The 15,157-nt window shown below is 46.0% G+C and overlaps 1 protein-coding gene across 1 annotated transcript in view; it reads right to left on the reverse strand.

Moving 5' to 3' along the window:
- Window positions 1-14,040, reverse strand: part of PHLPP1 (PH domain and leucine rich repeat protein phosphatase 1) — a 136,174-nt gene extending 122,134 nt beyond the window's left edge. The window contains 1 exon segment of the mRNA XM_036404987.2: window positions 12,588-14,040. Coding sequence (XP_036260880.1) covers window positions 12,588-13,938 — 1,351 coding nt within the window. The 5' untranslated portion in view covers window positions 13,939-14,040.
- Between the last annotated feature and the right edge of the window lie 1,117 nt (window positions 14,041-15,157).

The following is a 15,157-nucleotide window of genomic DNA, read 5'->3' on the forward strand; positions in this document are numbered from 1 at the left end:
CCAGTGCAGAGCAGGACAATCCCCTCTCTCAGCTGGCTGGTGGTGCTGTGCCTGACGCACCTCAGGATGCTGCCAAGCCCTTATGGCTGTAAAGGCACACTGCAGACTCATATTCTACTTGCCATTGACCAGGATCCCCAGATCTCTTTTTGTGAGGCTTCTCTCCAGCCCCTCATTTCCCAGGTTGTGTGCCATCTAGGGCTCCAACATTCCAGATGTAGAATCTGGCACTTGCTCCACTGAAATTCATACGGTTAGCATGCAATCCTCTTCTGGACAGAAGTCTGAACACTGAGGTCCAAGGACCTGCTTACCAGGAATCCTACCTTTTTCAGGGCTACAAGAGGAGACTAGACTTTCCCTGTACAATACTCCCTAGCAGCACCTTTGTTCACAATTCTGAAAGGACAATGATTGTTAACTGCACGTTTTATTCAACTTGTCCAGTTGATCATGTCCAGCTTAGCTGGTGACAGCAAACGTGAGAGCAGTGCCAAATGCTGATTCTCCTCCATGTCTGCTGTATGCATTCCTAAAAAGCAGAAGCTTTAAGGATGTGCTGCATGTAATACCACTGTTTACAAGTCAGTCTAATGCTAAAGAATCAGTACATCCAATTCTAGGTTCAAAGGCTATAACAGCATGAACTCTTCTACCATCAGCCAGAGTTCTTACTATGCAAAATCAGCCTTTTTTTCCTTTATGTCATAATCAGTTTACAAATTCTTATAACAGACAACCCAGGCCACAAACCTTCCCTTTTAAAACTCTACATTTGCTAGAGATCCTCTGCTGGATGAAGAACAGGATACGTGACAGAGGAGATTTTATTAAAACAAAAAAAAAAAAAAAAAACCCTAAAATCTTTTCAGATTTACATTCCTGTAATATAAAGGTATGGTCACCTTAAACTGCTTTAAGGTTCTGTTCTTTTTATCTCTTTTGACTACACTATCGCCTGATCCTACACTGTTGACATATATAGACAGCAATTTGTTACAGCCATGTGCTGTCACTTTCTGGAGAGAATTTTACTTACTTATTTTTGCAGCTCTGTGTTAGCTATGCCAGAACAAATGCTCTTCTCCACAAGTAATGCAGTGGAACTGTTGGATACACAGCCATACAGATACAGGCACGGGAGAATGAGGAACACACAAAGAGGCCTGCTGATACATGCACATTGAAAAGAAACCCTTCAAAATCTTCAATAAGAAGACTAAAAATGTACAAAAAGGCTGAGTTGGTAAATGCAGCCAAGAATGTCCAAAAACCTCCAGTAGAAAAAGGAAAAGGAAAGCAGGGGGGGGGAAGGAAAGAGGAAAAGAAGGCAGGAAGGAAAAAAAACAAAAAGGAAAAACAGAAAAAGAAGAAAAATAAAAGCACTACAAAAAAAGACAAGTAGGAAAAAAGACAGAAAAAAAATAAGGCAAAGCGGGGAGAAGCATCTAGCTGCCTGTTCTGGGCTGAAAGGATCTACAGTTGATCTCTGCTTTGCAATCTGCTGACACTCTCAAGACAGTGCTGTTCACAACTAAGGTGACAAATCTGCATTCCCCATTTCCACAGTGTAAGAAAGTAGTATCAGTTATTTGCCAGGAACTCAGAATCTATCTCCTATTAACATAGAACTGAAGCAGCAAGAGGTGCTGAAACTGCTCACATTCCAGTGGAGCACTGCACAAAGGATCATATCCACCCCGTGCTGCAAAATAAACATGAAATATATCTCGGGTTCCAGCAGAGAAACATCTACTCAGACACTCACAGAAGAGTATGGCCTAGTCTACTGCAGGCTACAAGCTGTCTTAATCTCTGTACTACAGTATCTAGTGATACTGATCAATACTATTTCATTTTAGATTTCAATTACAAGAAGCTGCAAGTTTCAAAATAAACTAGGATCTTTTATCACAAAGATTCAGAAAAGAAGCATTCTGAAGCATTTTTCTTAAAAGAGACACATTGAATACATAACCCATAAAGTAAAAGAAGTAAAATAATTTAATGTACTCTTCTTGTATTAGCAGGAATTAACATTGTCATTTGATTAAGGAGATTAAAGACACACACACACCAAGCAGTTCTCAGTGTTACAGTCTAATCTTAGTAGGGATGAATATGCTTATACAGATGATACCATTGTTCTTGAAGTCATGAAATGGAAACACTTTCTGTATTTGATAGTCTGAAATGTACCACATTAAACTTCTGTTTATTCACAGGGAATGTACAGACTATAGGTACTTTAATTTATACAGAGAAGAAACATGTTTTTCATGCCATCAAACAAACCCACCTACTTCACCCATAAAACAAAAACAGAACAAACAAACAAAAAGGAAGAAAAAAAAAAATATAAAACACATTCCACCAACTTCCCAGAGCTTGGACACTTCAAATTTTTTTAGTCGGTATTTTCTTTTATTAGCTAGGACACCCAAGACAAAAATGTTAACTGCTTGCTCTGAAAGGACATAACTCAGGTCTACTTCTAAATAATCCATTTTTAATCCAGACAACCATGCATCTACCAAGACAGTACATTTAGAAGTCCTCAACTCAGGAACAATTTTGTATAATTACATACATACTGCAAAGCTTTCAACAAACTCCTGTTTGTATTTCTGAAATGTTAAATTGCATCTCCCACACATACATGATTAACTTCTCTTTGAGACACATCCTGTTTGCAACCTGCAAACGATCATGCTTTATTGTTTGTGACCACGAAATACTGGTACCAGAAGAAACCAAGAGCTCCTAGACTGTTAACTTCAGTTCATTAGACATTTTAGCCATCTTCCAGATGTTCCACCACTTCATTCTTAACACTTTGTCATTAACATCTTTATTGCATCAGACAAGCTTCATAGCATGAAAGCAAACAGACGTAGATGCAGAAAGTCAACACTGACACACAGTAATTATGCCTGAGACAACCTAAAAAGTTTCACAAATAAAATGACTGCTCACTGATGCCCCCTAGAGGTCTGTCTGTCCCACTAAGTAACACACAACAAGCTAAAATACTTTCCTCCATCACTTACTAGTCCTGCACTTCAGTCACAACATGCAGAGCTACAGGCTGTGGGTACAGGCTGGAAAGCTGCCAGGTGGAAAAGGACCTGCAGGTGCTGTTTGACAGCAGCTGAACATGAGCCAGCGTACGCCCAGGTGGCCAGAAAGGCCAAGTGCATCTTGGCCTGTATCAGCACTTGTGTGGACAGCAGGAGCAGGGCAGGGATTGTCCCCTGTACCCAGCACTGCTGAAGCTGCACCGTGAATCCTGTGCCCAGTTCTGGGCCCCTCACAGCAAGAAGGACATGGAGGGGCTGGAGCACATCCAGAGAAGGACACTGGAGCTGGTGAAAGGTCTGCAGCACAAGTCCGATGAGAAGTACCTGTGGGAGCTGGGGGTGTTTAGCCTGGAGAAAAGAAAGTTCAGTGGGGACCTTATCACCCTCTAAAACTGCCTGAAAGGAGGGTGTAGCCAGGTGGGTCTCTTTTTCCAGGCAACAAGAACAGGACAAGAGAAAATGGCCTCAAGCTGCACCAGGTGAGACTCAAGTTGGAATCAGGAAGAATTTCTTCACTGAAAGGATGGTCAGGCATTGGAATAGCCCATCCAGGAAGGTGGTGAAGTCACCATCCCTGGAAGCATCCAATAAACAACAGGACATGGCACTTAGTGTTTAGTTGGCATGGAGGTGTTCAATCAAAGGTTGGATTCAATGACCTTGGAGGTCTTTTACAACCTCCACAATTGTATGAATTTGAGTCGATAATCATAAAGAACTCATGATAAGGAGTCACTGGTTCAGCTGATCAATCATCTAATAAGCAAGTAGATTGCACACATAGTTAGCTTTGCTGCTTGTAGGACTCTAAGCACAAATGCAGTGCTCCTACTTACTATCTGCTGTAATAAAAAGGTTAGAGAGGATCTGGCAGTGAGACAAAGCAAGTGCTTGAATGAGAGCAACAAAATGTCACTGCGCACAATTCTGATCAGAAAACTCACTGTCCACTTAGATACTTAAAACTTTCAAGGCAGCTCTAAAACTCAGGAGAGCTGCTTAGATAGAGCTCCTCCATGGTGTATATAAAAGCAAAATTGCTGCTGGTAAGGACTTCCAAACTTTTCTGTACCGTTTATATTAGAGCCAATAACAGTTTGAACTAGGCATAGTTATTGTTTAAAGAAGCATGTAGCTTTTTCAAAGGAAAAGAGTCAGAATTATACTCATCAACTGATCACAGGTTCTGTTCTACCCTTAATGCTGCATCTACATTTTCTCCTCCCCAGAGCACACATTCAGAAAAGGAGTGGCTTGCCACTTATCTTAATTACAGGTCTTACTATCTCTTTCTCTTCGGACACAAAGCTTCATAAATCAAACAAACAGGAAGAGAAATTGCATTCAGATTACATAATGAGGTTTATGTAAATTACACCTACAGCCCAGGGTCCTGAACTTCAAAGGCATTCCAGCTCCTCATTACCCCCTGGACCAAGACCCATTGTTTTGTCTTTATTTAAATAAGTTGGCACAGCATTTGGAGTGCTTGAAGATGAGAAGAACCGGTTCAAGTAGCTATTATGGGCTTTTGAGAATTATGACTACAATCCAGAGCCTAGTAAAGCTGAAGATTCCGGTTGCCACTGAACAAGACCAAGAACAATTAATACCCTGCAGAGGAACAAATTTACCTCTGGCCCACAAAAACACCTCGACTTAAACTCTAAAAATCTTGCCCACTTGCACAATTTTAATTTTCCTTCTACCAAAAACTAAACTAGATAAAACTGGAGACAAAAATTCCCTGAAACTCAGTATTTTGCATCAATATGTAAATAGTTATTCTTAGCTGTCAAATCAAGGAACACACAGTTAGTTGAGCAATGAGTATTTTCAGCATCCCTCCAAATAAGTCAAAGCCAGCTGGAAGAAATTTTACTTCCCTATCGACAGAAAAAGCTTCAAAGAAGAGTATGCTATGTTGTGAAATAAAATTGCTTCACTCCAGGAGGTCTTTCTTCCTGATTTTAAAGTTGTGATTTTTAAATGCAATGTCCTCCAAAGAACAATTTTTGCCCCCTAAATAATGGGGGGATGGAGCAGGAAGGGGAGTACAAAACCCCCAAGAGATTATGTACCATTCCCATTCTTCCACATCTTACCCCATACATGGGAGCAGAAAGTCCCAGCCATCAGACCCCAAGGTCAGGACTAACTAACCAGGGAAGCAAAAGGAATCCTGGTTGGGACAACTGCCATAAAGAACTTGGACTATGCACTTACGTAACTAAATGATTTTATGTGACAGTGGCAGGGACTACAGAGGGCCCTGGTGACCATATCCATGGCGGATAACAGACAAGACCCCAAAGGGTGATTACTGACAGTGCCTTCTTAAAAAAAAAAACCAAACACCATAGTGGCTGTGACAGCACAAACACCACAGAAAACCAGTTCTACCATTCATTTTGCCGATCTGAAATCCTGAATGGAACTTGAGCAAAACCCACATACATCCCTCCATGATGGGACAACAGCTGCTGCATTCCAAGCAGCAAGTAATGCTTTTCCTTTACATTCACAGTTTACCATGCAGCACACATATGATAAAAAGTAGACAAAGAGTTAAATAAAATATATCATAAATAACAATACTTAAGTTTAAAATTCTCAGATACCTAAGGTGACGTCAGTATGTAACAGCAATCAGTGGGAAAATGTTCAATTCAAATCTGCCACGAGTTATTTTTAGAAGGTGCTATCTATGTTAGGATACCATGGTGGATAAATGCCAGACTAATTGAAAAAAATATCTACAATGAATACAGGTTATTTTCTAGTGAAAAATGTATAGATTATTCTCACAAAAAAGGCAATGCTACAGCTAATTCAACTGTTCAGAAAAGCTATTTAAGGACAAAAGTTACAGAAAGAATAAAAGTTGGCATTTTGGAATGAAGCACAAAAATTTTCTGCCAAACTTTATAGACCTTAACTACCTCAAACCTATACACAATTACAACACTACCATGCAGTTGTAATTTTAACAGGTTTCCAAACTCTCTGATGATTTTCATAAGAAAGATATCATTGTTTTTTTTTTAACTCCTGCGATGTTTTTTAAATATCCTGTGAATGTCTTAGTGTTTCAGAATTCCTGTCTTAAAGACAAATATAGAAAAAGTTAAAACACATTCATTTCTCAGCGAGTTTAAAACATTTTAGGTGTTTATGAAGGTCGGTTGCATTTCTCTTAAACATCTCGGAGAAATAAAAACTAAGCTGGAAATGTATCGCCAAGACAGTGAAGTTTACAAACCTGAAGATGTTTTGGTACACCACACCCTACCGTTTTTACTTGGGTTAAGTTTCCCCACACAAACTGCAACTGACTTGAAGCATCAAGATCTATTCCATTTGAATACACACACAAAATATACCAACACAAAACATACACACACAAAATTACCAACATACCCTCAAAGGTAGCTACAGCATTCAGTTCTCTGGGTTAAAAATACAGTTATTACAGAGCTACTCCAGACAAACGGCTTCTCAGAGTGCAAATCCTCATTTGAGCAAAAGCTCTAAAATACAGCAATGAAACTGACTCAAGGGAAGCTGAAAACAAGTACACGAGCACTTTGATCTGAACTAAAATGCCAGTGCACCTCATTCCACAAGCAGTGAAATAATGAAACACTGCAGACTAAGTCAAACTATCCTTCCTTTGCACAGACGGTCAGTCTTTGGTTTCTATTTCTTTTCCTCCCCCTAAATTAACAAACTAATAGCTTAAATAGTTATTCAAAATGATCACCCCTTAAACACAGAGGGAAATGAAGCTGTAAGTATGTGAGGCACAGGCTCCCTCCAAATTAGAAAGCTGAGTATAAGAAGCAGCAGTCTCCAGGATTTCCATCTCTAAAGTTCTGTGGAATTCTGTATGCATATATTTTTCCAAATTGACCTGCTCAGGCAGGTTATCTTATACTTGCCTGTCTTCTACAGGACCACTTAAATAACAAATAAATACCTCTTTATATTGTTTTATAAAGAGATTTTTTTAACTATCAAAGTAGGTTTTGATAGTTAAGAAGCACACACCAGTTGCTAACACTGGATCGAATTAATCCTTTTTTTTCGTACTATTAAGTAGTACCTTCCCAAGAACCATGTAGCGCTTTAGATGCATAGCAATCTGTCAGTGTACTAATAGAACAGATGGATGCTTTAATTAGAGAAGGGCTCTTAGGTATATCAGCTATTCCATCATCAAGAGGATGTTCATACCATTAAAAAAAAGGGGGGGAGGAATAACTGGTAAAAATTGTGACAATACAGTGACAGTATCAAAATACATTAAGAGAAAAGAAAGGAGAAAGAATGCCATGTTCTGTGCTGCAGCAGTGAAGAAATTCAGCTCCTGGATGTACCAAATTAGGTACTACATATTCAGTATACATAGTAACTGCTATGTACATCACACTAAAATCTCCCGAGTCGGTACTTAACACGTACTTAAGTTATGGATGCCAGCCAGGAGTACAACAGAATTTAAAAGTTGCAAAGACCATTGTACTTAACAGCTGTCACATACCAAAGCTCAGCTGTGGCTGCACCAGCATTCCAGCATTATCTGCATGGCTCCTCCTTTGTAGGAGCCCAGAGCCCCCTGAAAGCTGCCTACCTCAGAAAGACCCCATTCCAACACATGATAAGCAAACGGCTATGCACAGGTGGAGCCAGCCAAAGGCAATGCAACCATTTTAAACTCTCCTGCAGAACAGGACTAGAAATGTCATTATCTTGGGACCAACATGGACCAAGCCCAGATATAAACTGCTATGTAGTTGAAAAGTGAGTTTCCCAAAGAGGAAAATTTTAGGTATTACTTCTCTCTGCAGGACATGCCAACACATAAATGATTACAAGGTAAAGAATGTTCATCCGAGTCACGTTAGGAAGAAAAAAAAAAATTAGGATCATAGCAGTCCTAGGCAGAGGTTGTTTTTCCTTTCAGTTTCAGACAAGTTCATGGAGACCTCTCCTGTCCAATCACACCTGCAAAAAAGACATCCATTCACATTAATGCGAATTAATTCCTTTCATGTTAAAGATACGAGATGTCAGAACTATGTCAAGTGCTCCAAAAGCAACTCTTTAGGGCACAACTGCTCTCCCACACTCAATAATAAAAAGAGTGTCTCTGGCATGCTTCCCCCCATAACGGCACTTAGTCACCTTAAATCAAGTTTATCAACGTATTAAATAGCTGAACTGAGTTATTCACCAAGTAGCATAAACAGCAGCCAGCAATTCAACACATTCCACAAAGCTCTGCACTGCCAGGCGTCTGGCACCTTCTAAACTAAGCATCTAAAACCGTGTTTCCATCCATCTAGCTGGAAGTCTCAGTATGACCCCAACTACAAGGTGTACATTTTTTAAAGAAGGCAAGCAAATGCAATTGCTCAGAGCACTGCAACCGATCCTGACACAAGATCTTCCCCCTTTTTCTTCACTGGACAGAACAGCATCACTTATACTTCAAGACCAAGCTAGATTCATTTTTCTTCACAGCTTTCTAAAAGGCCACGTGAGCTAAAAGGATCTCTTCTCAAATAACATCTGACAGCCAGATGCAAAATTAACACCCTTAATTACATCTGGCATTTCTTAGTATTCTGCCTATAGGCAGTCACCTACTGAAAAATTGATATATTTGATGACACAGGCAGGTGCAGAAGCCCTATGTCACATCAGGGGGCAGAGAATTTAATGGTGGCCAAGAGCCAGAATCAGAAACATTACCTTTCAGCACTGAAACAAAAAAGCCTCAAACACCCATTGTACTGAACCAGTCTCCAAGACCAGGATCATATTACTCACGCTTCTTGCCATGCAGAAGCTCCAGAACACAGCACTGCATATAATTCCATGCTTATTTTTGATCTAAAACAAATAAGCAGTTTTGCAGCTTTTAATGAGACTGTTGTATTAGTCTGGTTTTCCTTCCACATGCAAATTACTGGAACATCAAGGCTACTGCAACAACAATTATTTTTGCAAAGCAATAAGGAATACTAGAACTTGTTTGCAAGAAGCCTTCTGGATCACAGCCACTCTTGAGGTTTTAGGAATAGTTTAGGAAGTCTGACCTAATCGGTCTCCCAGAGACAATATCACAACTGTAATTGCACTATGGATTCTTACACAGTTCCATAACTCCGTCACACAGTATCTCAGCAGAGAGCTATTTAACCATGGCCTTTTAAATAGAGATTAAGTATTTCAAACTTTGAGGACATTATCTTTTGTTAAGGTAGATTTCAACAGAGAGAAAAACTGACATGCCTGACCAATCACTAGTACCCAGTTTTGCTCAAATTGATGTTACAAGTAGGATCAGCCCCTTAAAGCTGTAAGGGATTTTGTTTTAGCAGAGGTATTATCCATTTAATGCTTAGGAGTCAAGACACTGATGAAATCAAGCACATTCACACTCTTAAGGAAGAAAATGAGAGGAGACACCAGAATAAACATGCACTAACCACATTCTGAAACAAACCAAGGCAATGTACAGGAAGCACTTTTACGTTCTTAGTGTCCCATTTTGGTTTTGAGGGTTTTTAAAAGACCAGATATTTCATTTACAGAATATTTGTGGACTGCTATTTATTAAGAAAACTGTTTTGTCATAGCAGAAAAATCTAATTCTCTGCAGTTCTCCTAGCAATAATTTTTTAATCTGTGTTTTCCAGATTCCACAACAGGAGAAATTACCAACCTACAGCAATCACTAGAACTATTTGCTGTATTGTCTTGTGTGGAATTTGTAATGGTAAGTTTCAGTACAATCATCTTCCAGTCTTAAAATTGTCTCGCCTCAGAAATAAAATAAAACAACCCAAAGTCATCACTTTGCTCTCTTCTTCTCTCCCTACTCCAGGGGGATTAGGTGAAAGAATTCCTTTTAGAAGCAATGCAATAAATCCAACCTAGGTTTAGATCAGTTCACATCAGTAAAAGACAAGTATCACCAAATCCTACTGAGATAGCTTGCAGGAAATTACAGGGATAGAGATGCTAGTGGTTCTCTATCCACTGGGACAAGCCAGGCCACTTAAATCAACGAAGTCCTAGGCAAACAGGAAATCACTGTTTTAAAGCTTTCCTTAGGGTATGATCCTGGAGGATCATTTATTAAAAAGGTATTTCTCCTAAGCAAAACACTTAACTTTGGGGCCAAAAAAATCACTCCCTTTTCCAGCGTAATTTGGTGTGTATTCTTTTTAAGTGTCTCTCCTTCCCTCCCTTTCATCTTGTTTGTATAAAATAAGGAAGCAGAGATAACTTGCCAAGACAGTTACATAAAATCAGTATAATTATGTGTCAGTAATATTTTCTTAGCTGTTTTTTGGCTGGCCTGGTACCTTAAATGCTGCAACCTTTCTGTTACAAGCACCTGATCACAGGTGTTTTAGATGTTGATCACAGATCTCCTCAAAGAGATAAGGATTTCAAAAAACGCTGCACTTTTGAAGTACAGAGGCATACTTGTTAGCATATGAACTTGCGTAAGAAATTTGCATTAATTTAATCCTATGTATGCTCACAGAAATATCCTTCTATCCAGTAGTTTTGTACAAGGAAGTCTAAAATGTACGAGCTACATTAGCAGTCAAGTTGAGACACTGAAATAAAACAAAGCTGGAACATCCTCATTTAGCATGTATAATTAATCATTTAATGCATTAAAACTACATGCAAACAGGCTTAACTGTGTGTAAGACTTTGCTGTGTTTCCTGATTGTGTTTTCTTTAGAACGCATCCTGTTAGAAAAGGAGGCACACAGCTGTCCCAGTTTAAAACACGTGTGTGCATCCCCATTTAATGGTGGGGTGGACTGGAAATAAAGGAAGCAACATCCCTCCCAGTATCACCTGCTGACTTCCATCCTCAAGAGCAGGCAAAGAAATACAAAAGACCACAATCATGATCTGAAAAAAAAGTATTTTAAGCTACTTTCTAACCCCAATGCATCTAACCTATTTCTGTCAATTCCTTTAACAAATGCTACTTTTGCACTCGTTATGCGCCACGGTCATTGTACAATCAGAAAAATCTGAAGAAAAGCTGAATTGACCACTTTCCACCACTCCCACATTCTCTTCTCAATAAAAAAGGGCACTTATCCAGCGTACTGTTCTCCTTCCCATCCCACCATTACCGACTCCGTCTGACATTCAGTGGAATTCACTCGAGAAAAGAAGCTCTCTATTTTTCAAAGTTAAAGCACTGAATTCTCACGGTTCATTGAAGGACCATTCTGCTCAACCAACCCAGCAAGGGGATGGATGGCATGTGCTACTTTGCTAGCATGACCTCATCTTGGGATATCACATTTACCTGTTTCACAGGAAAACTGACAAGGTGTCTGAATGCATACTTGGACATTAAACAATGTCTTCTTTTTGAAGAGGTGTACAGGATAGTTAAAACCCAAGAAGTTCCGAGATCACAGTAAGTCTTTTACACAAACCAACTCAACTGACACACAAGGTATTTTTAAACCTCCCTAAAACTGCAGAAGGTTGCATAATTACAACGTGGGAGCTAACTTTTCCACCCAACACTCTCCAAATTCTGTACTGTATGTTGTAACAGCAAAGCTGCATTACAAAGCTTCTCCCTTTTCATTATAAAGGTTTTGACCACCCCGCTTCCAAAGACCATGACCTGTGCTTCCCTACTTCTCTCGCTTGCTGCCCTCAGTCTCTCAGTGAACTCCCACCACTCTAACGGGAAAAACTGATGCCAACAACGCAGAAAGCCAATCGCAGGATCTTGTTCGCAGGCATGCACCGCTCTCAGCTCAGGCAGCCACCGTACTGTGGTAACCTATTTCAGGAGCAAGAACTGCGGGCATTCCCCCTTTGGGAGCGAGCCGGCCGTGCCCTCGGCTCCGCCATGGGGCGGGCTCGGTGTTCCCCGGAGCGAGCACACAGCTCCACTAAACCGTGAGCCAGCTGCCGGCATCCCGCAAACATGTGGAACGAACCTTCGACCTCCCGTGCCCGGCAGCGGCACCGATGCAATTCCCCGTCACTAGGGAAAGCAGTAGTAGATTAAGGCTGATTTAACCTCGAACGCTCAGTGCCGCTGCTGGGAACAGGAAAACAACACAAGCGCGACCTCCATTGCCGAGGCGCTGAAAGAAGGGGAGGCAGCCCCGGGCACAGGGCTGGATGGAGCAGCCTGAGCGCCGCTGACACCGCGGCTTCTCCCGGCAGCCGGCTCGAGGAGCGCTTCCCGCCGCCGCCGGGGACCTCCCGGCACGGCCCCTCCCAGGCGCGGCGCGGAGACACCCGCGGGCCGCCCTCCCCGTGACAAGGGACGGCCCCGGGCCACCTTCCCCGTGACAGGGGACGGCCCGGCGGAGGAGCAGCGCCCAGCCGCCCGCTCGCCCTCCGCTCACCCCGGTGCCCGCCGCGCCAACAGCCGGGGCGGTGGGCGCGGCTCCCTCCCCTTCCCCACGATCGCCCCCCAGCCCCACTCACCGGCGTAGAAGCGGATGAGGCAGCCGGTCTCCGAGTCCATGCCCTCCTCCTGCACCCGCCACAGGTCCCGGAAGCCCAGCTGGGAGAGGTAGTCGTTCTGGATCTGCAGCGGCTTCTCGTGGGCCTCCAGCCGCCGGCTGGTCTCCCCGTGCAGCTGTACATACAGGGCGGGCGGCCCCGCTGGCTGCTCCCGCCCGCCGGCCGCGCCCGCCGGCACCCCCACTGCCCGCCCCGGGGGCAGCTCCTCCGGGCAGGGGGGGCCCTGGCCCGGCCCCGCACCTGCTTCTTCCACCCCGTCGGGGGGCGCCGGCTCCACCTCCAGCTCGTCCGAAGAGGACGAGCCACCGCCGCCGCCGCTGCTGTAGGGGTCCAGCCGGTCGGAGACGCTCTCGGCGCTGGGACTGAAGCTCTCGGTGTCGGAGCCGGCCGGCCCCAGCTCCCCCAGCAGGGAGGGGCAGGAAAGCGGCGGCCCGGCAAGGTACAGTTCGGCCGGCGGCGCCCCGGGGCTCAAGTCGGAGGGCGCCGGGCTCGGCCGGCCGCCGGCCAAGTCGCTCTCCTCAGCGCCGCTGCACAGCGGCAGGCGGTCGGGCCGCGCCGCTTCCCCGCAGCCTCCTCCGGACAGCCCGCTCCGCATCCCCCGCCGGCTCCTGGGCTTCTCGTCCAGCTGCGGCCGCAGCCCCTCGGCCGCGGGCTCGGGCGGCGCCTCGGCGGGGCCCGCCGGCGGCTCGGGCGGGGGTTGCGGCGGCGGCGCGCCCGCCTTGCCCAGCACTCGCACCACGCTGCTGCCGCCCCGGTGGCCGAGCTGCTGCAGCCGGGCGGCTACCTCGGCCGCCGTGGTCTCCAGGGTGCAGAGCACCGGGCGCAGGTAGCAGTTCATGTGCCGCTCGTAGACGTGGACGCAGCCCCGCTGCAGGTCCCGCCGCACCCAGTCCCGCTCCGGCGGCTGCAGGGGCTGCAGCTGCCGGGGCGGCTTCAGCAGCAGCAGCGCCTTCCTGTCCAAGCTGCGGGTGCCCAGCGAGGGGGCCGGGGCGCCTCCGGCAGAGGGGGAGGCGGCGGAGAGGTTCCTCTTCAACCTCCCCCGCCGCAGGAGCAGGGAGTTAGCGCTGCCGGCCCCGCCGGGGGCCGCCGGAGTCCCGCTGGCCGCCAGTGCCGCGGGAGGAGCGAAGCCGCCGGCTCCCCCTCGCCTCCGCCGCTGGCCGCCGGCTGCTTTGCCGTCCAGCTGCCCGCCGCCGCCCGACGGCTCCGCGCCGCTCTCCGCCTGACTCCTCCTGCCCGGGGAGCCGCTCTCCGGGTCTCCCCGCCCGCTTCCCGCCGCCGGGGCTTCTGCCGCTCGCTGCTGCGCGGGCTCCATCGCCGCGGGGCCGGGGATGCCGCCGCCGCCCTGCTGGGAGCGCCGCTCGGCGCGGCGCGGGGGGGGCGAGCGGAACGCGGCGCCGCGTCCCGGGGGTGGGGGGCGATTACGTAGCAGCCGCGGGAAGCATTCCGCCGGTGCCTGGCTCAGTCCCGCTGCCCGGCTGTCGCCAGCGCCATTAGGGAGGGAGGCAGGCGGGCGAGGAGCGAGCGATCCCGCCGCCGTCCGCCGCTCCCGCGCGCGCGCGGCTCATGAATATTAACCAGCCCACGGGGAGCGAGGGAGGCTCGCGAGGGTGACGCCACCGCTCGCGCGGCGGGGCGGAGCCTCGCCGATAAACACAGCGTGACTCCCAGCGGTCCCCGCGCACCGGCCGGGGCCGCTGGGAGCTGTAGTCCCGCGATGGCCGCAAGTCCCGGCAGTCCCGCGGCTTCTCGGGGGCCGCGCAGGCTCCGGGCGGGAGCGCGGGCGGGAGGTTGCAGCCCACCGTCGGTGTCGGCGCTCCTTCACGGCGCGGGGCTGAATCCGTCTCAAAATTATTCCAGGACTTTGTCCCGCGCTCCGTGTTTGTGTTCCTTGGGTCTGGTCGGCGGCTCTGGCAGGTCCAGTGAGCGCGTTCGTCCCGTTCTGCCCAGCCCGACGTGTTCTCCCCGTTGGCTGCCTCGGCGCAGAGCCGGAGCACTGAGCCCAGGCAGTCTTCCCCTCTGAAAAGGGAGATGATTTTTCCAGATCCAAGATGGAGAGAGACATGGAAATGTGGGTGGAAACATGTACGTTTATATGCACGCACATACCGTAAGAAGAGCTGCTTTGAGAGTAGGCACAGAGAAGGTGTCAGTGCCATTAGTCTGACATTGTATTTCAGGGACTAAACTTACCTAAGATGCCTACTTGTAGAAGGTCGCTGAGAAGTAGCCATTAGATAGAAACATTAAAAAAAAAAACAAAAACAAACCAGGTCCCATGATTTAAAACAAATCACTGAAAAGGAAAATCAGACACATTCAATTAGCAGTGTAAACATGTGAGTTTTTATACTGCAGGGACACCGTACTATGGAATTCAGAGAAATCTCTTACGCTCGTGGAGATGTTTTAGCTGAGTAATGCCGGCTGGATGGGGCTGTAACTGCCTGAGATCTCTCCTTTTTAATACATTTTGTAAAATCACAGTGAAGCATCTTGCCAGATACTCATGAAAAACACAATAGGCTGCAATA

Source organism: Molothrus ater, chromosome 1 (assembly GCF_012460135.2).
Source record: "Molothrus ater isolate BHLD 08-10-18 breed brown headed cowbird chromosome 1, BPBGC_Mater_1.1, whole genome shotgun sequence".
NCBI lineage: Eukaryota > Metazoa > Chordata > Aves > Passeriformes > Icteridae > Molothrus > Molothrus ater.